The sequence below is a fragment of the Setaria viridis genome, chromosome 7 (assembly GCF_005286985.2).
Source record: "Setaria viridis chromosome 7, Setaria_viridis_v4.0, whole genome shotgun sequence".
Lineage (NCBI taxonomy): Eukaryota > Viridiplantae > Streptophyta > Magnoliopsida > Poales > Poaceae > Setaria > Setaria viridis.
Genome location: NC_048269.2, coordinates 20,537,734 through 20,565,084, shown reverse-complemented (window position 1 = coordinate 20,565,084; position 27,351 = coordinate 20,537,734). Strand labels below are relative to the sequence as shown.

At 48.1% G+C, this 27,351-nt stretch overlaps 4 protein-coding genes and 1 pseudogene across 5 annotated transcripts; 2 read left to right on the top strand and 3 right to left on the bottom strand.

The window, feature by feature from the left end:
* Positions 1 to 567: 567 nt before the first annotated feature.
* On the bottom strand, positions 568 to 4,891 carry LOC117863405 (zeaxanthin epoxidase, chloroplastic-like; annotated as a pseudogene).
* A 3,541-nt stretch (positions 4,892 to 8,432) lies between these two features.
* Positions 8,433 to 10,878, top strand: LOC117863403 (probable fucosyltransferase 7). Its single transcript, XM_034747093.2, has 2 exons — positions 8,433 to 8,762; positions 8,973 to 10,878. Exons 1-2 carry the CDS (start codon positions 8,537 to 8,539, stop codon positions 10,442 to 10,444), a joined length of 1,698 nt encoding a protein of 565 aa, XP_034602984.1. The 5' UTR covers positions 8,433 to 8,536; the 3' UTR covers positions 10,445 to 10,878.
* A 3,601-nt stretch (positions 10,879 to 14,479) lies between these two features.
* On the top strand, positions 14,480 to 16,401 carry LOC117863404 (galactoside 2-alpha-L-fucosyltransferase). Its single transcript, XM_034747094.2, has 2 exons — positions 14,480 to 14,735; positions 14,820 to 16,401. The coding sequence occupies exons 1-2, from the start codon at positions 14,549 to 14,551 to the stop codon at positions 16,295 to 16,297; spliced, it is 1,665 nt and encodes a 554-aa protein (XP_034602985.1). The 5' UTR covers positions 14,480 to 14,548; the 3' UTR covers positions 16,298 to 16,401.
* LOC117863406 (mitochondrial uncoupling protein 3) lies at positions 16,391 to 19,147 on the bottom strand. The gene is made up of 2 exons (XM_034747096.2): positions 18,549 to 19,147; positions 16,391 to 17,157 (listed from the first exon to the last, which is right to left on the bottom strand). The coding sequence occupies exons 1-2, from the start codon at positions 18,915 to 18,917 to the stop codon at positions 16,621 to 16,623; spliced, it is 906 nt and encodes a 301-aa protein (XP_034602987.1). The 5' UTR covers positions 18,918 to 19,147; the 3' UTR covers positions 16,391 to 16,620.
* Positions 19,148 to 19,799: 652 nt separating this feature from the next.
* On the bottom strand, positions 19,800 to 26,897 carry LOC117863401 (zeaxanthin epoxidase, chloroplastic). 2 transcript variants are annotated; one of them, XM_034747091.2, is made up of 16 exons: positions 26,176 to 26,897; positions 23,225 to 23,387; positions 23,053 to 23,127; positions 22,877 to 22,977; positions 22,664 to 22,779; positions 22,326 to 22,537; positions 22,119 to 22,210; positions 21,812 to 21,926; positions 21,482 to 21,585; positions 21,250 to 21,295; positions 21,109 to 21,173; positions 20,908 to 20,997; positions 20,768 to 20,822; positions 20,591 to 20,679; positions 20,414 to 20,501; positions 19,800 to 20,259 (listed from the first exon to the last, which is right to left on the bottom strand). In XM_034747091.2, the coding sequence occupies exons 1-16, from the start codon at positions 26,652 to 26,654 to the stop codon at positions 20,164 to 20,166; spliced, it is 1,986 nt and encodes a 661-aa protein (XP_034602982.1). In that variant the 5' UTR covers positions 26,655 to 26,897; the 3' UTR covers positions 19,800 to 20,163. The 2 variants fall into 2 exon arrangements, with proteins under 2 accessions (XP_034602982.1, XP_034602983.1); XM_034747092.2 differs by lacking the exon at positions 26,176 to 26,897 and adding an exon at positions 23,843 to 24,327.
* Between the last annotated feature and the right edge of the window lie 454 nt (positions 26,898 to 27,351).

Below are 27,351 nucleotides of genomic sequence, written 5' to 3'. Positions count from 1 at the left end.
TGATATATTATATAATATTTGTGTATTTTTATGTTATTCTTTGGATAATCAAAAGTTGTTGTAGTCTCACCACTATGATGGCGTGATTGCAAGAATCGCTATAAAACGTGAAAGATATAGGCTCATAAAGGTTACATGGGCTTAAACATAAAAAAATAAGTTTAGGGTCCAACATGGAAGATAACTATAAAGCATAGGATTGCCGGAGGATTCACGGATAAACCAGGAGCTTTTCTATAAAATCCGGTGGTTTTACTCGGTTGGGGTGGCTTCCTATTACGTTTACAAAATGGCATGTTCATTTGGTTCTTCTGTGGTTTTGAGTGGAGTTAGTTTTTGCACGGTTTTCTATGTGGTGTTCTTGTTTTGTCACATTAATGCATGAATTGCTATTCCCCGTGGGTGATTTCACTGTTCGTGTACGGTCATAGCTGAACCCGGGGGTGCAGGGGGCTGTTTCGAATATTAATTACATTCTTTTATGATTTTTTCTAGAATATATTATAGTGAAATAGTTCGACTTCCACATGATTTCAAAGAAATTCCAGTGTTTTGACTCAAGGCTAATTACAGTAATGCCTTCTCGGGGTATAAATGTATAATGTTTTATTTGATGGTACACAATTCACACAGTCCCGCAATAGCTAAATTGCTTATCCCTACTGTACTACTCAGCTCTTCTTCGTAGAGCTGCTGCTAGTATGTAAAATCCCTTTTGGCATCTAGATGGATGCAAAAATCACATCTGGTCTACGTATCTTCTATCACCTTTCCCTGATGCAGTGATGCAGTATCGCGTGTTTACTGTATGCTGTAAAGTATATGTATTGGCTGATGATGACGTCAGGAGTGGTGGCTAGTGTCTCCATTCATGCAGCCTGAAGAACTTGCTGCTGCAGCTGCTGCTTCCCTTTTTCTTGCGGATTCATATGGGAGTGTGTTCAAAACCTTCAACCGGAACATGGCCTGTAGGTTTGTCGATCAGAACATGGAAGAAATTATGGTTAGTCGATCAGAACACGGAAGAAATGGTTACACAACAATTCAGGGTTCAAATGAGTCGATGAGATAAAATTGACTAGCTGAATAATTGGATGGAATTGAGCTACCTTTTTATCGTAACCGAACTCAATGACATCAGAGGGATGGAAATGAACTGGGAGGTACGGTGGCACGCGGCTAAGTCTACCTACATTGCTGGATAGTCACATGGAGGTGAGTGAACAAAATCCTGTTACTGAAATTCTAGAGGAGGGGCATAAAACCATGCTATATTTTCAGGGCTTACTCGGTAATCCATGTACCATGTTCGCTTCCGAGATCAGTCACATAGAAAGCCTTATTCTTGCACGTGATGGTAGCATGCCTTTCTGATATCTGCAAGGAAGTTCATAAACTAAAGGCTTGTACTAATGGTTTATTGGCAAAAGCACGAGAAGTTGGTTAAAACCCTGTCATCATTTGGCTTAACTAATAACCTGTGGCAAGGACAATGATAGGGAAGACCCGTAGTCACAGTGATCTGACTGGCTCCTGCATAATCAAATGCATTTATTCAAAAAAAATTCCAAAATACTAGATTGAGTGCAATTAGGATAAAAATGATTTTGCTATTTAGACATACCCAACACAGAGTGACCATTGTTCATTCCTGAATAAACGAACGGGTTGCAAGCTAGTGTTGTTTCCTCCGCTTGCGGGGAAGAGGTACCACCTGCAAATAGTTTTTTTCTAATAAAAATCTTTTTCTGTATTTTTTTGTTAAAGGTGCTGTCATCAAGGAATAAATGAAACATTTTGCTTAACTAAAATCAAATTAGAGAAGACACAACGCACTCTCCACACATGGCTTCTTCCAATGCATCGTCATCCTCCAACCATCGATAAAGCTGGTCATTTGCCTTCAACATGGTGCTAAGTTTCAGTAAAAATTTCATGATGGAATCAACCAACCATCTTTATTCGTCATATAGAAATATACCTTGTCAGAAAGTCGGCAGCTCAAAGGTCTTCCTTCTAGCTTTGAGCTGTACACCATGAAAAGATTCAATTGCATCACAAATAACATGCATAAGTAAGTAGGAACTAATGCGAGAGTTGGGCTGGTGTTTGTTTGTTTGTTTTTGGAATGGGGCATCGAAAACCACCGGAAAACCTACTACTTTGCATGTGCTTGAAGCCTTGAAAAGTTGAAATGAGACCGTTCGAAGTTTTTTGTATGCACCTGTTGCCACTAAGCACCCAGCTCAGCATCATGTCCACTCCGTACTTGATGGAGAATTTGATCCACTTGGTCAAGAACTACAAGCGAAAAGTAACCTCATAACGATCAAAACAATTTAAGTGTGCAGTTCAAGTAATTTCAGTATGCAGTTCTTCAGTGATGCTCCTACGGGACGATAATGAGATAGTCTAATTCAGACCCTTGTTTCAGAAACCCAATAAAATTGTTGGTAGCATACCTATAAAAACTAATTTTAAGTTTGGATCACCAACAGAATCAACTCTATGCATTGAGCGATATAAGGCAGTTACGTTTATGACATACCGATAAAGGTCCCATACCAACACCCAAATATGGTGTATAAATGGTAGCCATGATTGCTGCCATTCTTGCGAATCCATGTATAATAGCAACACGCAGCCTTCTTTCTTTCTCGTAACTGTAGGTCCAATATGCAAAAGAAAAATAAAAGCCTGCCAGTCAACTTCCTAAATACCAAGTACGGACACACCTCAAATCCATATCATAAAAATACTAATAGCTTTGGAGTTGAATTCAGCTGAAACATTGAAATATAAATCGGTGTACGCAAAGAAACGTTATATAAATACAGCTAACACATGCTACTCCTAGTATTTCAAAATGAATGTAAGATGTTTTAGTTTGTTCTAAGTTAAACTTTTCTATTTGAGTATTTTCACAAAAAAAAACTTTTCTATTTGACAAGTTTATAAAAAATTACATCAATATCTACTATGTCCAACCAGTTATAAGAAGTGGTTACCGCTTCAGGGCAGAAACTATATCCACACGAGTTCCAGAATTGACGCTCTCCTGCCAAGCATTCTCAAGCTCTACAGCCAGCTGGTAACCATCCTGTGGTAAGTACCAGATCTTAAAACAACATATCCACCGTGATGATAGTGATTCCATAGCCATGGCAAACTAATTGAACAGCAAACCTCAATAGCCATGCAGCCAGCTTGGCCCAGATTTGGCTGCATAGCGTGGACAGAATCACCAAGCAAGGTCACACGACCTCTTCCCCAATTCATAATTGGCGGACGGTCATATATATCTCGGCGAAGAATGGCTTCCTCTTCAGTTGCATTGATCAGGTCTACAACAAAGTCACACCAGCCGCTGAATATCTCGAGCAATCTTTTCTTTTTGCCTGTTAGTGTTTAGCAGATGGTAAGCATGTGGGGGTGTATAAAAATATTATCCTCATTTTCATCACAACTTACTACGAGATACCGTTAGTTTACCTAATGAAACATGGAAACTTAGCTCTAAGCACTAACCATTTTCAGGGTCAGTTCCTCCAGCCACTTCTTTGTGAAAAGCATACCATTGCACTTTACTAGCACCAACATCTGAAAAGCCGAAGTATTGATTGTGACCAAGAAATAATCGAAACCTTCAATAGAGAAAAAAAGTGAAACACGATGTTATACCCCCAATGGAAGTTCAATATCTCTAAAGATAATGTTAACAATTCTGGGATCCATGCATGCAACATACCCAACTGTGTCAATATCAGGAGGCACAAAGTCTGCAACTCCCGTGTAGCATGTGTAACCTGAATAAGTGGGTTCTGAATGCCCAAATAGCTTCTTCCTCACCTATCCAGTGAAGGAGACCTTAGGCAAATCAGGTCTTTTATGTGCTTGTTTCTAACCAAAAGGAGAAGTAATCGCATTACCTTTGACCATATTCCATCGGCTCCAACCAAAAGATCACCTTCAAATCTTCGACCATCCTCCAATATGGCAGTTACCTGCATTCATCCGCAACAATTTTAGCCAAATTTCTGCTGACATGGCCACAAAATAATACCATTTCCGTTCACCTTGTTGCCATCATCTATAAAATCGACAACGTGGCTTTCATTCAATATAGCATCATCACCAACCGCACGAGCAAGAATCTGTTGTAGCGTCATGCGGCTGATGATCCTTGTGACGGGCAGCCCTCGCTCAGCTGCAGGAGTGAACATATCGAATTTGATGTACCTGAACACAAACTAGGCACTGTAAAATGGATGCCTCCAGCAAATGAATGGAAACGCAAACAAAGGTGGTAGGATAAGCACGAAAGGATTTCTACTACACAAAAAATGTGGCGGAGTTTCCTTATGGTGGAATATACCCGCTCGGTTTCGAGTCTCGTAGTTGTAGTTTTGGCTGGGCGATGCATTTGTCAGTAGCCATACATCTGTGGTGACTTTCTAAATTCAAGAATTGCCAATCCAGTATCTAGTAGGTGTTCGCAGGATAAAGTGCGTGTACTACCTCTTGTCGATGATTCAAACCCACATATTGATTACCGGATATCAAAGAGCAAGGAGTATGTAGAGACATGAGATTTATATAGGTTTAGAGATACCCCTTAGTTGGTCGTGGATCTCTTCCTCCTTCCTTTGGGGTATCCCTATACAGTGGGCATACCTATACACCAGCGTCCATTTCAAAAGTGTTAGTGCACGTACGCTAATATGAGCTTCTGTTGTTATGTCTTCCAAAAAGACGCACCAGCACAAGTGTTAAAACAAACACTTTTTTCCTTTTTAAAACTAACCTCTTTTTTGAAGATCTTGTGCGTCGAGCACCGCCGTTGAAGGGCTAGCCATGGTGGCGGAATGGAGCCCGGAATGTTGGCGCACACAAGGGCGATCGGCGCAGGGGAAGATGAAGGGTATTTGCAGCGGCAGAGTGGAGATCGGGATGGCGCGGCGTCGCGTTCGGCCTGTAGAGCATGGGGCCGTGCTGTCGACGGCGTGCACACGTGATGAACCAATTACATATCACGTTTGCGATCGTGACGATGAGGTCTCGGCAAACGTCGTGATCGGATCAATTATACATCACGTCCCAACAAATCCGACAAGGGTTCTTGTCGTTACGACGTGGTAGTCGTGCGCACCAGGCAGCGGATGCGAACAATACAGCAAGCGGACAAAGTTGTCAAGGCTGCAGTGCTGCACAGAGAAAGATGACGGGCGGCGCAGCCGGAGCCGGAGATGCCGTCGGCGAGGCCGTCGACGCGGTCGACCGTGAGGTTTGCCAAGGAGGAAGCCTTGGCCTTGGGCGAGTGAAATTGAAGCAGCCGAATGAAATTGGCCTAGGGAGTGTTGAGTTAAGGCCATGCAGTGCAGCCGAATGAAATTCCCCGTTCATTTACTCCGGAAACTACCCATTTTAATAGCCCACGAGTCCAACATCACACGGCCCACAACCAGCAGCCCACCGAATTAAGCAACCAGCGGCAACAAATGTTTTCTCCCCGCAGCCCACAACGATCGCTCCTGACGTCTAGGAATTACCACATTAATTAAAAATATATAAAATAGATTTTATGATAATCCAACTGTCTAGAATAAATCAAAATATTCCCTTATAAAAACCACAGTGTCAAACTCATGACCTTGTTAGGCTCTCATCGGAGATGGAGTAGAGGGTGATTGGGTAAAGAGGTTGGATCGAGAAATTTGGGTGGTCATGAGGTGAGAACGAAGTTCCCATTTGATTTTAGCTTTCTTCTTTAAAAACCGTCTAACATGAGATTTTGAATCACCTGAAATCACTCTTTGTATGGTAGCGAACGCGGTTACAATAGCCCGTTTTCCCTTGCATGCAGGATCATAAAATGTTTTTTGAAGGAACTATGCAGAATCATAAATTACAGGTCATCACGAAAGCCCATTTCCTTATCAGAATATACCTTGCCCTTGGATTCTCATGATTGTTGAAATCGTCTAGTATCAAGGTTGTTGAAATCTTGAAGTGGGCAGCTTTGATTCTCGGGCAAGGCAGCCTTTTTTTACATGTGCACAATGTAAAATACGCCAAGTCGCCAACATGCCAGTAGGTTGCGCTAACTTCCACCGCATTTGTTGTGCGAGGCTTTGGGGCAGTACGAGTTCAGTAAAGGTGCCTCTTTGGTTCTTGTGTGTGAAGAAGATTTGTCCATCGTTATCCCTTCCTCGAATAATTTGAGCGAGGTTTCGAGCTTCTCGATGAGGTTTGACAATTTGGACGATATGCTATGTGCTTCCTCTTTGCTGGTTCGCCAAGCCGCGTAAATTGGAAAGTCGCCGTACATTTGAACAGGTCCAGCCACCGGAATCACGCTCGGATTGCGTATAGTTCACAGCCCTGTATCGATGGCAGGCTGCCAGGCTTAGTAGCTTACTAGGCCTGTACTGGTGGTGCCTCCGGCTTCGCCACGGCCGAAGCATTGACCCTGCAGCCCTGCTATACTACAGTCGCTTGCTTCACTCGAGGTGCAAGCTATGTCGTCGCGGCGTCGCAATCCATAATTAGGCACGCCGGTGGCTTGGCTCCTAGCTAGCAGCGGCCGTAAGCCCGGAACACAGATGGTGTGCCAGCAAATGTTCCGCGGAGCGGTGGACACAAGAGGCAGAGTCGCGGCACTGGCACACCAATACACCATGGCGGCACGGTCGCAGCTCGGCGGCAGTGGCAGATAGGAGTCGAGTACGTGACATGGGACGAATTGAAGACAGGTGTAATCAGTTCGACGAGCTGCCTCCTTCGATGTTGACATAAGTGCCCTACAGATTTGTTATTTTTGACCCATTTTGAGCGAAATGTAAATATGGAGGTGCTGCATTACTACTCCTCGAGATGGTGAATATGAACTATGGATTTGTTATATTTAACTCCTTTTGCACGAATTTTAATCATGAAATTTGTATAGACATTCAATAAAACTTTAGCTAATTCAATTGTACTGATGTTTTAAATAAATTGTAACACTTTAGCTATTTGACTACTGGATATGATGTTTACCCCTATATAACCTAAGCATCGAAAACCCTCCCTATTCTTTCAGTTCCGCTCATTCGTCTTCACCTCATCGTTATCATTGCACCAACTTAGAGCACCAATCTAGGTGATCTTTAACCCCCTACCGCCCGACTAGCATCAAACCCGCAGGTCATCGACCCTAAAACTTTGTCACGTGCCCATCCTTGAGGTCAATCTATCCACCCAAATTTACTCTGAGCTCCGTCTGCCCTGTTGTCATGCCCTGCACCGAGCTCCATCTGCCCAGATACAATGGCCCTCCTCCCATTGGCGGAGCTTAGTGATGGCCTAGCTAAAATTAACCCCCGCTCTCTGGTATTATTCACCCTCCAATCTATGCTAGGCCCGCCCTCTCAATTTTGCTTCAAGCTCCTCCACTACCCTCCAAAGCTTCGCCCACGACCCTCCTCCTGGCCATTGTCATCCTGCCCTCATCCTCTTCATCCTCCCCCACCTTCTGTACCATGCCACCACTTTCATCCTCAACATCCACAGCCATCTTGACCTCATCGTCTCCGATAACCGAGCACCACCAGCCTCGGGTTCTCTCCTCCTGAAATCAGGCCACTCCACCACATGCGCCATTGGCCCTAGGCCCTCCTCATTGTTGTTTTGCAATCGTCACACTCCTCTCCGACCGCAGCCACCACCCTCCGATCTCCCAAAACATCCAGCCAATTGGTTGTTTTTTCTTTTCCTTTTCCATTTTAATATTTAATCTCTAATCCTTAGTTTGGTTATTATTATGTGACCTACGATATAATTAGTTAATTATGTTCTTATGTAATTACTAAAAACATAGTTATCATGTAATTAGTAAAAATGTAGTTTGTGCAATTGGTTACATTGTAGATATGTAACTAGTAAAAATGTAGTTATTATGTAATCAGAAAAAATGTAGTTTATATAATTAGTTAACATGTACATACGTAATTAGTAAAAATATATGTAACTACAAAAATTGTAGTTATTATGTAATTAGAAAAAATATGTTTGTGTAGTTATACGCAGATTTTCAATTAGTAAAAAAGTAATTATGTATATATGCATTTTGGTGGACAATAAAGCACTTTTGTAATTTGGACTTCATTGTAGACAGAAATTCGGTTACAAAATCGTGATAGAAAATTACAATTCAACTCCTCTAGGAATTCAATGGTGCTGGCGATCACGGTGATCAGAGAGCTTGATGGACGAACTGCGCGCAGAAACCTGGTCTCGGCCGGAGTACACGTCGTCCTGAAAGCCTGTACGCACGCATATGCCTCGTATGCCCTTGATGGTTAGCCATGGACTTTGGCACGATCGAAGCATTGACCCAGCAAGTGTATTCCTATATGTTGCTTCCCCAAGCTGCAAGTGCAAGCTGGTCGAACCCCATAATAAGCACGCCGAACTCGCTAGCTATATCAGCACGAGGAGTGAGCCGGAACAAGCCAAACCCAGCGAAGTTGTTCGTTCCTAGGGAGCCAGCCAAGTGATGGATAAGAGCAAGGTCATAAAATCCCACTTGTCACCATGCCGTGGACTGGAGGCACGCCGGCGGTGGTGCCGAGCGGCCGCGCGGCCGGCGGTGCTGGTGATCACGGTAAGCGTGGTGGCCGCCCTGCTCATGGCCGTCGTCCTCTTCGGTGTCCGGTTGACGCCCTCGGGCGGCAACAGTAGTTCCTGGGTCTCGGCCGGAGTACGTGACGTCCTGAAAGCCGGTATGCACGTATATGCTCGTATACTCCCACGATTTAAACATGATTTTGTTGCGATTAGTGTGCTATAAACATGGCTGTGAGTGAGTGCTATTCCACGTAAATGAGATTTAATAGGCATCTGCAGGCACGATCTGGCTAAGCAACGTGCATGCAAGGACTTCTGTTTTTTTAAAAAAAATGATTTGATCTCCTTTTCTTCGTGCATGGTAGTATCCAACAACCAAGACACTGCCGGTCCATTGGCGACGGTGCCGGATCCCCGCGACCGGCTCCTGGGAGGACTCCTCTCGCCGGACTTCGATGAAACCTCCTGCCACAGCCGCTACCGCGCCCTGCTCTACCGCCGGCCGTCAATGCACGCCATCTCCTCCTACCTCGTCTCCGCGCTCCGCCGTTACGAGTCGCTGCACCGACGATGCGGCCCGGGCACCCCCGCCTACGCGCGCGCCGTCGAACGCCTGCGCGAGCCGCCGAACGCCTCCGCTACTTCGTCCTCCTCGGCCGAGTGCAGCTACCTCGTGTGGAACCCGATCGAGGGCCTCGGCAACCGCATGCTCACCATCACCTCCGGCTTCCTCTACGCGCTCCTCACCGACCGCGTCCTCCTCCTCCACAGCGGCGGCGGCGACGCCCTCGACGACCTCTTCTGCGAGCCGTTCCCGGGCTCCACGTGGATCCTGCCGGCGGACGAGGACTTTCCTATCCGTGACATGGGGAAGCTCAACGGAGGGCACCACGAGAGCCTCCGCGCCGTGCTGAGGCGCGGCGAGGATCCCGGCGTGGCGCCGTGGCTGTACATCCACCTGCGGCACGACTACAGCAAGGTCCACCAAGACCAGCAGTTCTTCTGCGAAGACATGCAGGCCCAGCTGCAGCGCGTGCCGTGGCTCGTGTTCCAGTCGGACAACTACTTCGTGCCGGGCCTGTTCCTGAACCCAGGGCACGAGCGGGAGCTCGCGCGCATGTTCCCGCGCCGCGACGCCGTGTTCCACCACCTCGGCCGCTACCTGTTCCACCCGAGCAACACGGTGTGGGGCATGGTGACGCGGTACCACGACGAGTACTTCGCCAAGGCGGACGAGCGCGTGGGCATCCAGGTGCGCAAGTTCGGCTGGGCGCCCATCTCTACCGACGAGCTCTACGGCCAGATCCTCAACTGCTCGCAACGCGAGGGCATCCTGCCCGTCCCCAACGCCGCCACCGGGGGCTCCGAAGGCCAGCCGGCGAAACAGAAGGCAGTGCTCGTCGTGTCCCTGCACGGCGAGTACTCCGAGAAGCTCAGGGACCTGTACCGAAAGAACGGCTCGACCGGCAGGGAGACGGTGAGCGTGTACCAGCCGACGCACCTGGGCGCGCAGCGATCCGGCGAGCAGCATCACAACCAGAAGGCGCTCGCGGAGATGGTGCTGCTCAGTTTCTCGGACGCGGTGGTCACCAGCGCCGTCTCGACGTTTGGGTACGTTGGTCAGGGGCTGGCGGGGCTGAGACCGTGGGTGCTCATGAGCCCCGTCGACAGGAAGGCACCGGACGCGCCGTGCCGGCGCGCCGCTACCATGGAGCCTTGCTTCCACGCGCCGCCGAGGTATGACTGTCGCGCGAAGGCAAATGGTGACGCCGGCAGGATAGTGCGGCACGTCCGACACTGCGAGGACTTCCCGCAGGGTGTGCAGCTGGTGGAGTGATGAACTGCGGTTGCTAGGTTCCATACATCATACTCACGTTTTCTGTTTTATAATTCCATTCTTATCCACAGATCAAAGTTTTAGACTGCATTTTTTTTTGTGCATTGGTTATATATATAAAGCCACCGGGCACCGGTACTAGTTATACTATGAATCTATGATTAATTGTAACTAGCGAATATACGGGAAAGGTCATATATTTGTATTATCACGTTATAATTCTATAAACGTGATTTTTGGAAAAGTGTGTCATATATTATACTCCCTCCTTCCTTTGGGTACAAAAGGAAGGAGGGAGTGCATTATTTGTTTTGCTAATCTTTGGACAACTAGAAGAGTCGCTACGGCCAAGTGAGCACAAACATTATGCATTTTATATGTATTTTTATGCTATTCTTTGGTAAAATAAAAGAGTAACAAATATAATATCATTACTACGATCGTGTGAGTTTTAAGAATTGCCCTTGAGCTTCGCCTCGCAGGATTCACTCGCCCACACTGCCCTCGAGCTTCTCCTCACTTACCTCGTCCGCGTCATGGCATCTCTGTACGTCAAAGTAGGATGGATCGCCCCGATAGAATTATTTTTGGGACCGAGCCATGGCATATTTTTTTTTATCATCCTTGCAGATGACCACAGCCCCATACTATATATATAAAAGTTTGGAAAAAAAAATGGCTATGTATAAAGTTTGGAAAAAAAAATGGCTATGTATAAAGTTTGGAAAAAAATGGCTATGTATAAAGTTTGGAAAAAAACACTAGGTTTAATAGTAGAGGGAAAAAAAGGGCCAAGCATGCTTGTCGCATGCTGCAAGCAATGGCAGCCATATTTGAAACCACTATCATTTTGGGTTAGTAGCTAAGCGTGCATTCCACACGCGGCTGCCGTTAGGCATGACATGTAGTTTTCTTTTGTGATGGGAACCACGTCCAAAGCTTTTCCATCTGGTACTAATAAAAACTGTCTTCTCCGTGTCTATGTGATTGGGCCAAGGCCGATTTTGCACAGCGTGACGGCCTGACGGGCATGATGTATGCGGGTGGGTTGACAATGCAGCATTTGCACGAATTCTTTCGGCCATGGATTAGAGGCCTATATGGTTTTGTGCACCAAAGAGGCTGGGCACCGAGACCTTCCCTTGCACGGCAGACCGCCTCATCTTTAATGCGTCCACCAAGATTACTGTTGACAATGGCAAGAAAACTCGCTTCTGGCATCATAATAACTGGTTAGATGGTGAAACACCGAAGTACTTGGCGCCCCACCTGTTTAAGCTCACCAAAAGGAAAAACAAAACACTGGAACAAGAAACGAGGAATAACGCGTGGATAAAAGCCATCCAGGCATCCTCGGCATACAGAGCATTCTTTGTTGGCCAGACGGTTATTCCCGATGCAAAGATCCTGCTGAAAGTAAAAGGCTCCTCCCACCCCTCACCCCCGTCGAAATGCAAATTCTTTGAATGACTAGGTTGCATGATCACTTCTGGACTGCTGCTCGTTGTCGTCAGCACAACTTGCAAGACAACGATGATTATGCACTCTGTAGCCAGGGAACCATGGACCACTTGTTGGTGGCTTGTTCTTATAGCAGGGCAATGGTGGAGGGACGCCTATGACCACTAGGGCCACGGCTGACGGCCCAGGTGTTGGACCAAATTCTCTACCGTATAGCACTGTAGCTATAAGAGGCTCAGCCCAGCTAGAACATCATCTTCACTGAATGGTTCTAGGCGTGGGCTTGACTCAGCTCCTCCCCTGTAGTAGGGTAGTCTGGTATGCTCTGTTGTGCCATTGGGGACTTGAATGTTTGTCGCCTATGGCTCAAGCTAACAGCTTCGTTGATTGGTGGTCTAGATCTCGTAAGCGCCTTCCAAAAGATGATAGACGGATTCTACTAACAACATGGAGAATCTGGAAGGAACGGAACGCCGGGTCTTTGGTAGAGTAGCGTTCATGCCTTGGGCGCTCATCGACAGTATCCTTAAGGAGGTCAGATTGTGAGCAAATGCCGGATTCATTGTTCATCACGTGTTTTTTCCCCTCCAGTTAGGTCGCAAAACAATTTAGATATAATAGTTGTTTGACTGCCTATTCTTCCCTTGGCTCGTGCTTCGGCGTGGCCTTGATCTAGGACGTCAAGGCACAATCTGTAAAAACAAAATAAAAGCCATCCGAAACAAAATCACACACAATGCAACTGGAGGAAGAAGTCTCGCCATGGATAAGGCTGCAAGGAGTGCATTTGCAGCCAGACCTGAACGGTAAAATCATCTAGGGTCTAGGGGCGGATCCAGCGTGGGGGTTGGAGCCCCCCTACCCCATGGTTCATGGAGCCTCCCTGCAACCCTCCCAATAATTTTCAGCTATGGATGAGGAGGAAGAAGAAGAAAATGAAGAGAAAGAATAAGAGAAAGAGAGTTGGAAGAAAAAAGAAGGGAAAAATCAACCCCCCTAGCATGACGTCCCGGATCCACTTCTTGTCTGGGGATGGAATCCAGATGGGCGGCACACCACACGCTCAGCTTGCAGAGTTACCTAGCACAATTGAGGGCTCATTTGGCGAATACAAGCCTCATTTAGAAAACGCACTGCCCTTTTGCACAGGCCGTCTGGACACAGGTGCTCTCCTGGGAGCATTCAGCTACGTCGCCCAAGCACAACAAAGCACCAATCTGCGACAACATATCTTTGGCAGGTGGGAAGCGACCTTCCGAGCATATTCACCAATCTGGGAGCATTCACAATTACTTCTTTACAAGTGGCCAACAGTTTCTAGTATGTACATTGTTGGTCATTTGAGAAGATTGATGTCCTCGCAAAAAGAGAGAGAGAGAGAAAAAAAATTGTTGAGAGATTTTTAAATTACGCTAGAACAATTGTCAGTCACTTCGGGAAAAATGATCAAAAGCACTAAAGTCGTGAAAACGACAGCTTCGATTCTCGAGCAGGGTGACACTCGAATAGTGCTACTTCAGTAGAAGAGGATGATGCACGGTGTTGGGAAACAGAAGGTGACCGTCTGGTGATAAAAGTTGGTGTTGGGCGCGAGGAAGCACTCCTGAAACTTCAAAACTCTCCGTTTCTTTTGTTTCTGATGGAGTGATGTTTTTACCTTAGTGGAGTTCCTTTGCTTTTTCTGGTAGCTACCTGTTACTCTCAGTATCTAGTTCTGGTGGAGGTCTTTGCACCTAGCCACATGTTGGGTTGTTAGTTAAGTTTCCCAGGGGGTGGATCTAGCGGTGGGGCTCAAACCCCCCTACCACCGTCGTGGCGAGATAACATCTGTAACTTCGTTGCTTATATGGTAATGAAATTTGGGTGATACCCTTGTGGAAAATGCCAGCAGGTTGCGCGAACCTCCTTCACCAAGTATTTGTTATGCGAGTCTGGCGGTACGAATTCAGTAAAGATGACCCTCTTCCTCTAAGATTCCCCCTTTTTCCTAACTTTGGCACTATGCAAAAAGAAGATTCCCATCACAGCAAACTTGCGGTACATGCATGGAGTACTAAATGTAGATGAAATAAAAAACTAATTGCACAATTTTGTTGTACTTTGCGAGACGAATCTTTTGAGCTTAATTAGTCAATGTTTGGACAATAATTCACAAATACAAACGAAATACTACAGTTACACATTTATGGCAAAATGCAAACTTTGCCACTTCCAATTTGGGAACTAAACAAGGCTAATTTGCGGCTCCTTCCTCTAATATGCGGCTTCGAGCTTCTCGTGGTTTGACAATATGGACGAGACATTGCTGGGATAAGGCACGAAATACTCTGCATGCCTCTTTGCTGATCAGCCAAGCTGCTTGTTTTGGGCAGTCATACGAACGGCTCTTGCCACGGAGATCACGATCTGATTGCGTAGTTTGCAGGCCAGTATTGATGGCCGGCTTCGCCACGATCGAAGCATTGACCCTTAAGCCCTGCTATACAGTCTATTGCTTCACTCGAGCGCGCGCACCACATTGTTGCGTCCTCGAGGTGCAAGCTACCGTCGCACCCCATAACTAAACGCGCCGATGGCCCGGAACAGACGGAGCCAGCAGAGACGTTCCGCTGAGCGGTGGACCAGAGGCCGAGTCGTGGCGGCATGGCGCCACGGTCGCAGCTCGGCGGCAGGAGCAGATCGGCCGTGCGGCCGACGACGGTGCTGCTGACCGCGGCGATCGTGGCGGCCGCGCTGCTCATGGCCGCCGTCCTCTTCGGCGCCCGGTGGACGCCCTCCAGCGCCGGCGAGACATGGGTCTCGACCGGTGTCCGCGTCGTCATGAACGCCGGTATGTTCTTTCGCGGTTTCATGATGGATAGCAAGGCTAGCAGACGTGTTATCGTGAGCGTTTATTCATCTTCGTACGCTACAGTGTCTGACCAGGGCGCGGCCGTACCGTTGGCGACGGTGCCGGACCCCGGCGACAGGCTCTTGGGCGGCCTCCTCTCGCCGGACTTCGACGACCGCTCCTGCCTCAGCCGCTACCGCGCCGCACGCTACCGCCGGGCGTCGCGGCACGCGCTCTCCCCACACCTCGTCTCCGCGCTCCGCCGCTACGAGTCCCTCCACCGCCTCTGCGCCCCCGGCACTCCCGCCTACGCGCGCGCCCTCGGACGCCTCCGCGCAAATGCCTCTGGCGACGGCGCTGATCCCTCCGGCACCCGGTGCGACTACCTCGTGTGGACCCCGAACGCGGGCCTCGGCAACCGCATCCTCTCCATCGCCGCCGGCTTCCTCTACGCGCTGCTCACCGACCGCGTCCTCCTCCTCAACGGCAGCCGCCACGAGGACCTCGACGACCTCTTCTGCGAGCCGTTCCCGGGCTCCACGTGGATCCTGCCGCCGAGAGACTTCCCCGTCCGTAAGAAGCTCACCATCGACACCGCCGAGAGCCTCGGCAGCACGCTGGGCCGCGGCGAGGCGCCCGGCGGGGCGCCGTGGCTGTACCTGCACCTTGTCCACAACTACAGAACCCCGGACCGGCTCTTCTTCTGCGACGACGTGCAGACCCAGCTCCGGCGCGTGCCATGGCTCGTGTTCCAGGCGGACAACTACTTCGTGCCGGGCCTGTTCCTGATCCCGCGGTACGAGCGGGAGCTCTCGCGCATGTTCCCTCGCCGCGACGCCGTGTTCCACCACCTCGGTCGCTACCTCTTCCACCCGAGCAACACGGTGTGGGGCATGGTGACGAGGTACCACGGCTCCTACTTCGCCAAGGCGGACGAGCGCCTGGGCATCCAGGTGCGCACGTTCAAGTGGGCGCCCATCTCCACCGACGACTTCTACGGCCAGATCCTCAAGTGCACGCACCGCGAGAACATCCTGCCCGCCGTCGTCGCGCGCGCGGCGGCTAACACCTCCACCGGGGGCGCCGACGGCCAGCAGGCGGCGAAACGCAAGGCGGTGGTCGTCGTGTCCCTGCACGGCGAGTACTCCGAGAGGCTCAGGGACCTGTACCACGAGCACGGCACGGCGGCGGGGGAGGCGGTGAGCGTGTTCCAGCCGACGCACCTGGGCGAGCAACACATCGGCGACAGGCAGCAGAACCAGAAGGCGCTCGCGGAGATGGTGCTCCTCAGCTTCTCAGACGTGGTGGTCACCACCGGCGTCTCGACGTTCGGGTACGTCATCCAGGGGTTGGCCGGGCTGAGGCCGTGGGTGCTCGTGCGCCCTGACCACGGGAAGGCGCCCGACACGCCGTGCCGGCTGGCCCCCACCATCGAGCCGTGCTTCCACAGGCCACCGAACTACGACTGCCGGACGAAGGCCAGAGGTGACACCGGCAGGACGGTCCAGCACATCCGGCACTGCGAGGATTTCCCGGAAGGTGTCCAGTTGCTGGAGTCATGAGCTACTGTTATTTAGTTCCATATATACATAACATATTCATTTTTTCTCTCTCATATACAGTGATTGATTAAAGGTTATGAATAAACCTCTATATAGATGGCAAATGAGAGTGACTCAAATTATGGGGAGTTTTGTAGAGTGTCGAAATACAATGTGAGGTATAGCAAGTTCATCTGCATTTTCCCTCAGACAGTAAAGGATACAAGTCCACAGTAAAGTAAATGTGCATAAAAAGGGTAGTATCCTACATGAAGTCGCTATGAAGGTGGTAAACTTCTGTGATCTAAGAGCCTCTCTATGACTATGAAACTTAGCCTCCATTATCAGAATGATGAAATACCGGATGCACAACGCAATTTCTCGTAGGAAACCCAGAACACAAACTGCCACGGGCCAAGCCTCGCCCATGTGGGCAAGAAACCCTTCCACAAAGCCGTTGCGCCCTCATGCCTGACGGTCTTGACCAAACAATCGTAAGAATTCCTGTATAGAGCTTTGCCCTCCTTCCCCTGGTTCATCATCCTAGTTTTGATCACATCTGCTGGACAGCTCAAGGTTGTCGCGGACAGTCCAGACACGACGGATGCCAATGTGTGGGCATACAGATTGTCATCGCAAATCTTCTTGCTAATGATGAGATGCTTTGCCTGATCATAGCATGTCAATTCACCCATGTTGACAAGGAATGCCCGTTGGGCGTTTGGACCAACCCCCTTCCAAAGTCCCAGAAAGCCCTCAGCTTGTATAATTTTTGTGAAGGCATCTGCCACTCCAGTGTACCGTGGTTGGATACCTTGGCTTAACAACCTGCCATCTGCTTGCATCCTTACCTTTATGAGGTCAGCAGGGCTTGACAACACCTGCACTGCAGAGAGGCAGGAACAAAATTACTAATGGTGTTATATAGCTAAGAAATTGTAGCAGCCAGAAACCTTTACATAAAGCATACAAATATATGGTTTTGGAAAGTCAAAGCCAGGCCATATTGATTTAGAACGTTACCCTTCTGCTAATGTCATGTTACCATTAAAAGAAATTGAGTATCTGATGATCCCTATATCTTACCAGTGAGCTTCGGAAAAGCCAAGTCAAGCATAGGTTACTGATGGGTATGCTTATGTGCTGACCTATTTGTTCCCATTCAACCAAAAGTACCCCTTCACATAAGGACCTATTCCAGTTCAATCTATTAATGAGGACTAATCTAGGCCTTAATAAAAAGTCATCTTTCTATAATTTGTCCAACGATATTCACTCACCATCTTGGGGATCACCAGCTCCTCCAGTATCATCCCATCCAACGCTATGTATGAATCACATTGAGGCACCTCTATACAAGGTTTAGATCTAGATCCTGACACTCTGTACCTTAGTTCTCTCTACAAGTATTGATCTAGATCTGATAGTCCAACGCATTGGCAGCAGTGGACAGGGACCTGAATGAGGTAAGTACCTTTGCCAAGATGGCCCTGTCAGCAGCTGCCAACTCCTGGAGAGGACCAGAGGTGTTGGAAGCAAATGATCATACTATGAGGGGTGAAGAATTCAAGCGCATATACTGATGTTCTAGGCTTGTCGCTGCTGCTATTATTCGATGCAGCCGCTGACTCATTGTGCCATACAAATACAACGACTGAACAACAAATCAAGACTAATGTGTGCTTCTTTATCATCGACCACACTACTTCAATATTGAGGCTTATGATGAATTGATGACAGGAATCAATTAAAAGTGCCTCTCTCAATCTTTCTCTTGGCATTGTTTGAAATGAATAGCTTGAAATTGAAAAGAAGCATGCAAATTAACCATGGTTTGGAGCTTTAGATCAACATGTTGCTAATCTTCTTGTCCATTTCAAAGTTTAGGACCTAGTAACCCGAAATATGCACTTAATCTCTCACTAATCACACTGATAATGACAACATCACGACCTATCTGCAAATCTCACTTCGAATTTCAGATTTGTTATTCAGAATTCGCCTGATTTCTTCATGTCACCTTTTGTGACCACTGCATTTGCATAAGGTTATTCGTCACTACTCAATTATGAATTATGAATGTGAGGACATCACAACCTATCTTACAAATCAAATGTAGAATTAGAGATTTCTTGTGCAGAACTCGTTTGATTTTTTTACGAGTCCAAGCCACCTTCTGTGACAACTGTATTTGCATTTAGAGCAATGGGTTGTTTGATTGGAGATTGATCCAACTGAAACATAAAGTGACTTATGCCTAAGAAAAGTTTACCTGCGCAGCAATGCCAGAGAGTCCCCCGGCGAGCGCCTTCTCGACAACGCCGACCTCCCGGCCTCCGCTGGCCAGGGTGGACCGGAGATGCTCGTACCCCACGATGCGGAGCGGGGTGTACATCAGGTGGCGGAGGACGGCGGGGGAGAAGCCCCGGTACACCCCGCCGTCGCGGGCGAGCTCGGTAGCGACGCGGATCACGCCGCTGCCCCCGCCCGCGCCGCCGTGGCCGCGGTGGAGCTGGAGGCGCGTCTTGACGACGTCCAAGGGGTAGGTGGAGGCCTCCGCCATGGCGGCCGAGACCGACGAGAGGGAGACCTTGGCCAGAGTCCCCCGGCGGCCGCCGCTGGCCTCGGCGTTGGTTGGCATCTCTCTGGGCCTGACTGGCACGGGACCGCGATTAGATGTCACTGGCCTGCTAGGTGTGGCCCATTATACATCTCGCGATATTGGTTGGCTTGTGCGATCCGTCCGGCCGCCGGAATTTGCGCCGGCGTTTGGGCCTCAGCTGCCACCGTCCTCGCTACCCCGCCGGCGGTGGGGTAGCCGGCGCCCACTGTGTAAATCCCCTTCTGCCCGCTCGCCAAGATTTTCTTGTCAGTTCTAGTCAGTGCTATGTGAAGAAAATATATATGAAATGTACCTTTTTCTTTCAGTAAAACATGTCTTCTTTACTTCATTACGGAGTACTGAAGATTGCATATGGCACCGCGGCGGCTCTGTAAAGTAACTTGTTTATTGTACTATTTTAGAGGTACAACAGCACTATTCTAATATAACAAGTGATTTCTCTAGTTTTCATCTCAGCGCAACTTGAAGTTTGAGTTGACAGCACCACAATAAAATTGGCAGGATCCATCTACAATTTTGGGTTTCTTAACTTTATGTACCATTTTCAGTTTGCAATTGTTACTCGTGAAAAATGAACTGCGCCGTGCTCATTCTATGAAGGAATTCCCTCCTCTACATGATGTAATGTATTACTGTCTTGTAATACATATGCGCCATTTTTTGCAGTCTTAAGGCTGATAGGAACAAATATGTGATCTGCATCGATTCTTTAAGAGTGAAATATACTTGTTTCATCATAGTCCAGCATGTTGTTATGGATTAGATGTTTTGTGTTACAGATGATGAGTGTAACTGTATAAGTGCTACTCACTTACTCGGGTAACCTTAGTATACATGGTGAGTGTAACCGTGTTGCGGGGAAGAGGCGAAGAACACACCGTATCTTATCTGACTCGATGCTAAAGAACTGGTGGCTGGTATCTCACTTATATATTACATTATCACAGTATAACTGTGTTCCTGCCGTAATTACAATATGCCTTCTTGGTGTACAGTATTTTCTTTGATGGTACAACAATGTACACAGTCCGGCAACAGCTAAATTGCCTATTCCTATTGTACAACTAAGTTATTCTCATAGAACTGCGACTTCAATAGTTAGGTGGTAGTATTCAAAATCATGTTTGGCATCTGGATGGATGCAAGAATCACATCTGTTTTTGACTGTTCTTCCATCTTCTTTCTCTGATGCAGTGTCGCGGGTTTACTGAATGCTGTACAGTACAGTGTGGCTGATGGTAGGAGTGGTGGCTGGTGTCTCAGTTTATGCTGCCTGAAGGACTTGCTGCTGCTGCTGCTGCTTCCCCCTTCTTGCAGATTCATATGGGAGCGTGTTCAGCACCTTCACCCGGAACATGGCCTGTAATTTCATGCGAATCCATCATAATTCAGATGAAAAGGTTTCACAACAATTCAGAGCTCAACGAGATAAATCATTCAGCTGAATAATTGGAACAATCCAAAATGTGAAGAAGAAAAAAAGCAGGTGGTAAGAGGGAGTGAAGTTAAGCTACCTTCTGATCGGAACCAAACTCAATGACATCAGAGGGGTGGAAACGAACCGGGTAGTTCGGTGGCACGCGGTAACGTCTACCTTCATTGCTGGATAGTCACATGAAGGTGATTGAGTACAATATTGTTACTGAAATTATATAGGAAGAGCATAGACCAATGCTGCTTGCAGGGCTTACTCAGTAATCCATGTCCCGTGTTCACTTCCGAGATCAGTCAGATAGAAAGCCTTGTTCTTGCATGTGATGGTAGCATGCCTTTCTGATATCTGCACGTTTATTGACAAAAAGCTTTACACAAATGCAAATTCTCAAAGAAGGTCCATAAAAACCACTTCATCATCTTGCTTAACTAACCTGTGGCATGGGCAATGCTAGGGAAGATGCAGAGTCACTGGGATCTGACCGGTTTCTGCAAAAGAAAATGCATTATTTTTATTCCAAAAACCTTGATTGCCTGCAATTAGGAAAGAAAATGATATGGCTTTTAGACCTACCCAAAAGAGATTGCCCTCTGTTCATCCCTGATTAAACGAACAGGCTGCAAGCTATTGCTGTTTCCCTCACTTATGGGGAAGAGGTACCATCTACAAATAGTAGTAGTCTAATGAATGATTTTGTCAAAGGTTCTGAAATCAAGGAATAAATCAAGCATTTTATTTTAACTATCATATAACTATAGAAAGCAAAGAGCGTACTCTCCACCCATAGCTTGTTCCAATGCGTCGTCATCCTCAAACCATCGATAAAGCTGGTCATTGGCCTTCAGCATGATACTAAATGTCAGTAAAGATTAAAGGATGGTACCAACTCTTTTTGTAGTTCATTCAGAAACATACCTTGTCAGAAAGCCGGCAGCTTAGAGGTCTTCCTTCTAGCTTCGAACTGCACAACAATAAAAAGTTACATTTCCATGACTAACATATAGTAAGCAGGAACTAAGGAGAGAGTTGGGGCAGGTTTTTTTTTTTGAACGGGGCATCTAAAACAAATAAAAACGTGCTGCTATTACATTATTACATATGTGCTTGAAATAGGAACAAATGATGGCAGTTAGATTTTGGTATGCACCTGTTGCCACCAAGGACCCAGCTCAGCATCGCAGGCATTCCAATCATAATGAAGAATCTGCCACCAACTCTTCCCGGATGTGGTATCCGCAGCTTGGTTAAAAACTACAGGTGAATAATCTTAGTATGCAGTTCAAGTAATTTCAGTATGCAGTTATACAGTGATGCTCTTAGGAGGATGATAATGACATCTATCTAATTCAGAACTTCATTTCAGAAATTCAATAAATTCGGTGGTAGCATACTTCAAAATTAACTTTCAGTCTGGCTGACATACAGAAAAGAACTCCCTGCATTAAGTAGTATAAAGCTGTGTAAGTTTATGACATACCGACAAAGGTCCAAGACCAACACCCAGATATGGTCTATAAGTGGTAGCCATGATTGCTGCCATTCTTGCCAATCCATGTATAATAGCAACACGCAGCCTTCTCTCCTTCTCATAACTGCAGCCCAAATATGCAAACAAAGGTCAGTCAGCTTACTAACAGTACAGAACAGGACCACACATCAAAAACTGTAAAAGAAAAGCATAGCTTTGTAGTTGGATTCATTGAAGCATTGAAATTTATCAAGTGTACATTTAAATCAGCACTACATAAATACACATAGCATGCTACAATGTACGAAGTAATTACCGCTTCAAGGAGGAAACAATATCCATAGGAGTTCCAGACTTGACACTCTCCTGCCAGGCATTCTCAAGCTCCACAGCCAGCTGGTAACCATCCTATAAAGATAAGAGCAAGGGTGTTGTTATGATTATCTTTGTACTAGAAATCTATCCACCATGATGATAGATTGATAGTGATTCCATATCCCTGGCAAGCATAGAAATTTCATACCTCAATAGCCATGCAGCCACCTTGACCCAGATTTGGCTGCATAGCATGGACAGAATCGCCAAGCAAGGTCACACGACCTTTCCCCCAATTAATAGTAGGTGGGCGGTCATATATATCCCGGCGAAGAATCGCTTCCTCTTCAGTTGCATTAATCAGATCTATGACATTATCGCACCAACCACTGAATATCTCAAGCAATCTTTTCTTTTTACCTGTCAATGTTTAGCAGATGATAAGCATGTGGGGCATGCAAAATTTGCATCCTTACTATCAATCACTTATAATGAGGAAGAATCCATTTCACATGTATGCACAAAAACTTCACTCCAGGCACTCACCATTTTCAGGGTCAGTGCCACCAGCCTCTTCTTTGTGGAAAGCATACCATTGCATTTTACCAGCGCCAACATCTGAAGAGACGAAGTATTGCTTGTGACCAAGAAATACCCGGTACCTTCAACAAGGGAAAAGAGGAGTGTGTTGTTACAACCCAATGAAAGTTCAGAATCTCTGAAAATAACATTAATCATTCTGGGATCCATAAAACATACCCAACTGTGTCAATATCAGGAGGCACAAAGTCTGCAATTCCAGTGTAGCATGTGTAACCTGAATAAGTGGCTTCTGAATGCCCAAATAATGTCTTCCTCACCTATCCGGAAACGTCAAGCAAATCAGATCTCTTTTGTGCTTGTTTCTGACCAAAAAGGTGAAGTCACTACATTACCTTTGACCATATTCCATCAGCACCGACCAAAAGATCACCTTCAAATCTTCGACCATCCTCCAATATGGCAGTAACCTACGCTCATCCGACAAACACTAGTGTGTAAGAAACTGGCAACACTTTAAACTAAATTTCATGTGGCATGGCAACAAAAGTATAACTGCCCATTCACCTTACTGCCATCATCTATAAAATCGACTACGTGGCTACCATTCAATATAGCATCATCGCCAACTGCACGAGCAAGGATCTGTTGCAGCGTCATGCGGCTAATGACCCTTGTGACTGGGAGCCCCCGCTCAGCTGCAGGAGTAAACGTATCAAACTTGCAGTACCTGAATACCAACTTGGCACTGTCAAATGGATGCCTCCAGCAAAGGAATTGCAATCTTAAAGCTAACCAGCAAAATGTCACAGCATGGAAATGCAAAAGAAATGCGGTAAATTAAGCATGAGCGGACTAACACCACAATGACATCAACATTAGTAAATAGGAACTGAAATTGTTTCAGCAACTGTAATATTTTTCAGAACAAGAAACTTCGTGTCAACGTTAGACAAGCTATGATCTACTAAAACAGGCGAGCATAACGACTAGTCAACTACCAGCTGGCTCGTACTAACTGCCAATACTACAGGCCAATGAACCCTTCGTCCGTCACACTACATTCTACTCGAGCTGTCAAAAAAAAACCAAATCTCTCTCGACGTAGCGTCAAAAACAATCAAATTCTTGGTGACTTAGTGTAAAGATTTTGCTCTGGTGCCGGGACGACCCTGCATCCCTTACCAGGAGCCGGAGATGCCATCGACGATGCCGTTGACGCGGTCCCCCGTGACGCATCCGGCGTCCATGACCTCGTCGGCCGCGGCGGCGTCGACGGCCTCGAGCACCGCGAGCGCGTTGCTCTGCAGCTGGATCGGGCCGCGGTACCTCCCTTCCCCGCGGATGGCGCTCATGTCCCGCTCCAGCACCAGCACCTCGAACCCCTTCCGCTGTGCGGCGAGCGCGAACACCAGCCCGCCGATGCCGCCGCCGGCCACCAGGACGCGCGCCTTGGGGCCCGGCGCCGGCATTGCGGCGCTGGCCACGGCCGACACCGGGCGCCTCGCGCGGCCTGGGGGAAGGCCGAGCCTTCGCCGCGGCGCGGGCGGGGTGGGGAGCGCGAGCAGGCGGAGCGTCCGGCTGCCGCGGCGGGTGGCCGGGGAGGCGAAGGGGAGCGAGATAGACGTCCGAGAGGACGGCATGGTGCTCGTCATGGTGGTGGGATGGAATGGAAGCTTTCCTCGGTGGGATAAGCTGAGCGGCTGTTTGCTACTGCGTCGCCGGTGGGTCGCACAGAGGTCGTAGCTGGAGTCAACCTCAGCTGTCAGCTCAGGAGCTCATGCCTTCATCAGTGATGGCGATTTGGCATTGGTTCTCGGGTTGACTGGAGAGCTGGGAATTGGAAGAGAGGAAAGCTCGTATAATCTATGTAGCACCAGATCAGAGGTGCGTGTCAATGGATGCTCCATGCGGCAAGATAAACGAGTTTTATGGTGGGAGGTGGAATTCGCAGCCCAGTGGAGCGGAGACCGAACTGCGGCGTCGCTTTCGGCCTCTAGCGCAGGTGGGGTGGGACCATGGGAGCCGTACCGACGGGGGTGTCAGCACCGCGGATTGGTGGTGGCTTCCCTCGGTGCGGTTGGGCGGCCGGGGTGGGGGACGGGACGTGGCGGCCGCAGGTTGCTTGCCGCTCGTCGCAGACCGCGCGGGGTGGCCGGGTGGGGTGGATCGGGTCACTGATTGGGAAAGGAAATGGAATGAGCGCCGTCTACCGGCCGACCAGGCGGCGCCGGCCGCGGTGGCCAGGGGACACGGCGCACGGCGCACCCATACTCCCCTGGCAAATTGGCAGCGTCAACTCGATCGTTTGGTCCCGTCGGGCGGGTCGGGTCGGCTGCATTTGAGCGCCGCCGCGCGCACCACGTGTGGCGATTGTGACGAGGTCGGCAGCGCGCTGGCACAGGTGACGTCGCACATGCCTAGTAAAATCGTGTGGTCGGACTAGATTGGCCCAAATAGCTGAAGGTAATTCTCTATTCTACATGATCCACGGAGCGGAGGGCAAGCAAAAGTGACATTTCTTTTCGTTTGATCGTTTTCGACCGCCACGACCCTACCTACCTATCGACGTGCTCTGAGTGAGGAGAGGAGATGCCCGCGCCGATCCTATTGACTTCTCGCCCGACGAGGCGGCGACCGGTAACGGCGAGGACACCGATCCGATTAGCAAGCATTAGTATTTTCAATTTTTTTTCTTATTAGTTTTTTATGAGCTATGCTTGTACCGATTGTGTTAGATTAAAATTTCTAATTCAATGTATTTATTTGAATACGATAGATGTTGCCTAAGAAGCATTTGTCGGATGCTCAGAAAAGAAAAAAAAAAGAAAACAAGAAGATCAGTTCATCGCAGGGAGGTGCTCTACAAAAGATTTTTCCAGTTTTAAATAATTCTGAAGTCAGTCAAGATCAGGGGCAGGAACAAGTTTCTTCAGTTTGTTAAAGCTGTGGATTGCTACCCAAATATCTCCATTGCATATTAAATTCTCGTAACTATTCCAATGACAGTAGCATCAGCTGAAAGAAGTTTCTCCAAATTGAAACTATTGAAAAATTGTTTGAGATCAACTACAAGAAAGATTGAATGACTTGGCTAAGTGCAGTATTGAGAAGAATGTTTTGGACGACATTAATCTTGATACTGTTCTTGAAGATTTTGCATCAAGAAATACCCAAAGACGATTTTTGCAAAGCACTGAAGTATTATATTTTTATTTGAGGTAATCATAATGGTTATTATTTTTAATTTTTTTATTACATTGTTGTTATGTTTTATGAGCTATACATATATTGCAAAGTAATTTTTATTATTCATATTGTATACTTTAGTTTTGATATTAAAAATTAGTTTAACGGCCTTATTTCTTGTCCGAGGACACCCTTGGACTGATCATCAGGAATAACCCCTTTTTTTTAGTTTGAAAAACAAGGGAAGTGAACGAGCACAGCGCACGCAGCAAGAGCGAACGAGAAGGTGAAGCTTCACGGAGGAAAGGAGAGTAAAATTGGCGGCGTACCAGGAGCCGGAGATGCCGTCGACGAGGCCGTTGATGCGGTCCCCGGTGACGCAGCCGGCGCGCATGACCTCCTCGGCGACGGACATGTCGATGGCCTCCAGCGCGGCGAGCGCGTTGCTTTGGATCTGGATGGGCCCGCGGTACTGGCCCTCCCCGCGCACCGCGCTCAGGTCGCGCTCGAACACCGTCACTTCGTACCCCTTGCGCTGCGCCGCCAGCGCGAACACCAGCCCGCCGATGCCGCCGCCGGCTACCAGCACGCGGGGCTTCCTCTTCTCCTCCTCCTTGCCCCCCGCGGGCGCCGGAGCGACGGCCGCCGACACGGACCACCTGCCGCGCGCCCGCAGCCGGTTGCCGGCGCCCGAGCACTGCGGGTGCGGGGCTGGCGGGAGCGCGTGCCCGTGCTGCGGCTCGTCGTGGCACAGCAAGAGCGCCGAGAAGTGCGCCTTGGCGGGGGAAGTGGCGGAGAGCAGCGCCATGGCCGCGCCTCTCGCGCGCGCGCGCAAACCGAGCTGTAGCTGATTAAGCTTAGCGGGAAGCCTAGAAGCTAGGACTGTAGGAGAAGGCGTTGGGCGGGAGGAACTGGAGCTGTGGATGGAGGTGTTATGGCCGTGCAGCTTTGCTTCTAGAACTCGCCATTGGGTTGGGGTTGTGGAGGGAGGCGAAGCAGAGCTGCAGAGGGAAGCTGGAGGTGGGGAGACTGGTGGTGCTGAGTGGAAGATGAACCGGAGCCAATCACCTGATCCCATTTGGAAAGTCAGATCGTGCTGGACCAGGATTTTATCTTGCCACGTCCTCTCGCCATCCTCTGCGGGGGTTCTCCGGTGTGGTTGCAACTCTGTAGCTGAACGTGCAACAGTAGAAGATAGGTAACACTTCACAACATCACAGTGCACTTGGGCTATACGACGGACGCCAGCAAAGAAGAAACCCCCGGTCATTTTGACAATACTCAAAAAATGTTAAAGATGATGTGTACGCAGACGCTAATAAGGTGAATTCGTCAAACGTATAGCAGGATTTGTTTTTAACGGATAAGATAATTCCACTAAACATATGTCTCTACATCACTGGTAACCCAGCACAGCAAAAAAAATTGCAATATATTCTCTAAGAATAAAAAAATCTGGCAACCCAGTGTCCGCAAAACATGCACAACCATTTAACATTCTCTAT

Excerpts from the sequence above, each read along its gene's own strand:
- LOC117863401 (XM_034747091.2), bottom strand. The coding sequence starts at position 26,654 with ATGGCGCTGCTCTCCGCCACTTCCCCCGCCAAGGCGCACTTCTCGGCG. Across the intron at positions 21,586-21,811 it reads TTGGTCTTGGACCTTTGTCG|TTTTTAACCAAGCTGCGGAT; the intron begins GTATGTCATAAA and ends ATTCACCTGTAG. Across the intron at positions 20,680-20,767 it reads TAGCATTGCCCATGCCACAG|ATATCAGAAAGGCATGCTAC; the intron begins GTTAGTTAAGCA and ends ATAAACGTGCAG.
- LOC117863403 (XM_034747093.2), top strand. The coding sequence starts at position 8,537 with ATGGATAAGAGCAAGGTCATAAAATCCCACTTGTCACCATGCCGTGGA. Across the intron at positions 8,763-8,972 it reads ACGTGACGTCCTGAAAGCCG|TATCCAACAACCAAGACACT; the intron begins GTATGCACGTAT and ends CGTGCATGGTAG.
- LOC117863404 (XM_034747094.2), top strand. The coding sequence starts at position 14,549 with ATGGCGCCACGGTCGCAGCTCGGCGGCAGGAGCAGATCGGCCGTGCGG. Across the intron at positions 14,736-14,819 it reads CCGCGTCGTCATGAACGCCG|TGTCTGACCAGGGCGCGGCC; the intron begins GTATGTTCTTTC and ends CGTACGCTACAG.
- LOC117863406 (XM_034747096.2), bottom strand. The coding sequence starts at position 18,917 with ATGCCAACCAACGCCGAGGCCAGCGGCGGCCGCCGGGGGACTCTGGCC. Across the intron at positions 17,158-18,548 it reads TCTCTGGCATTGCTGCGCAG|GTGTTGTCAAGCCCTGCTGA; the intron begins GTAAACTTTTCT and ends TCTGCAGTGCAG.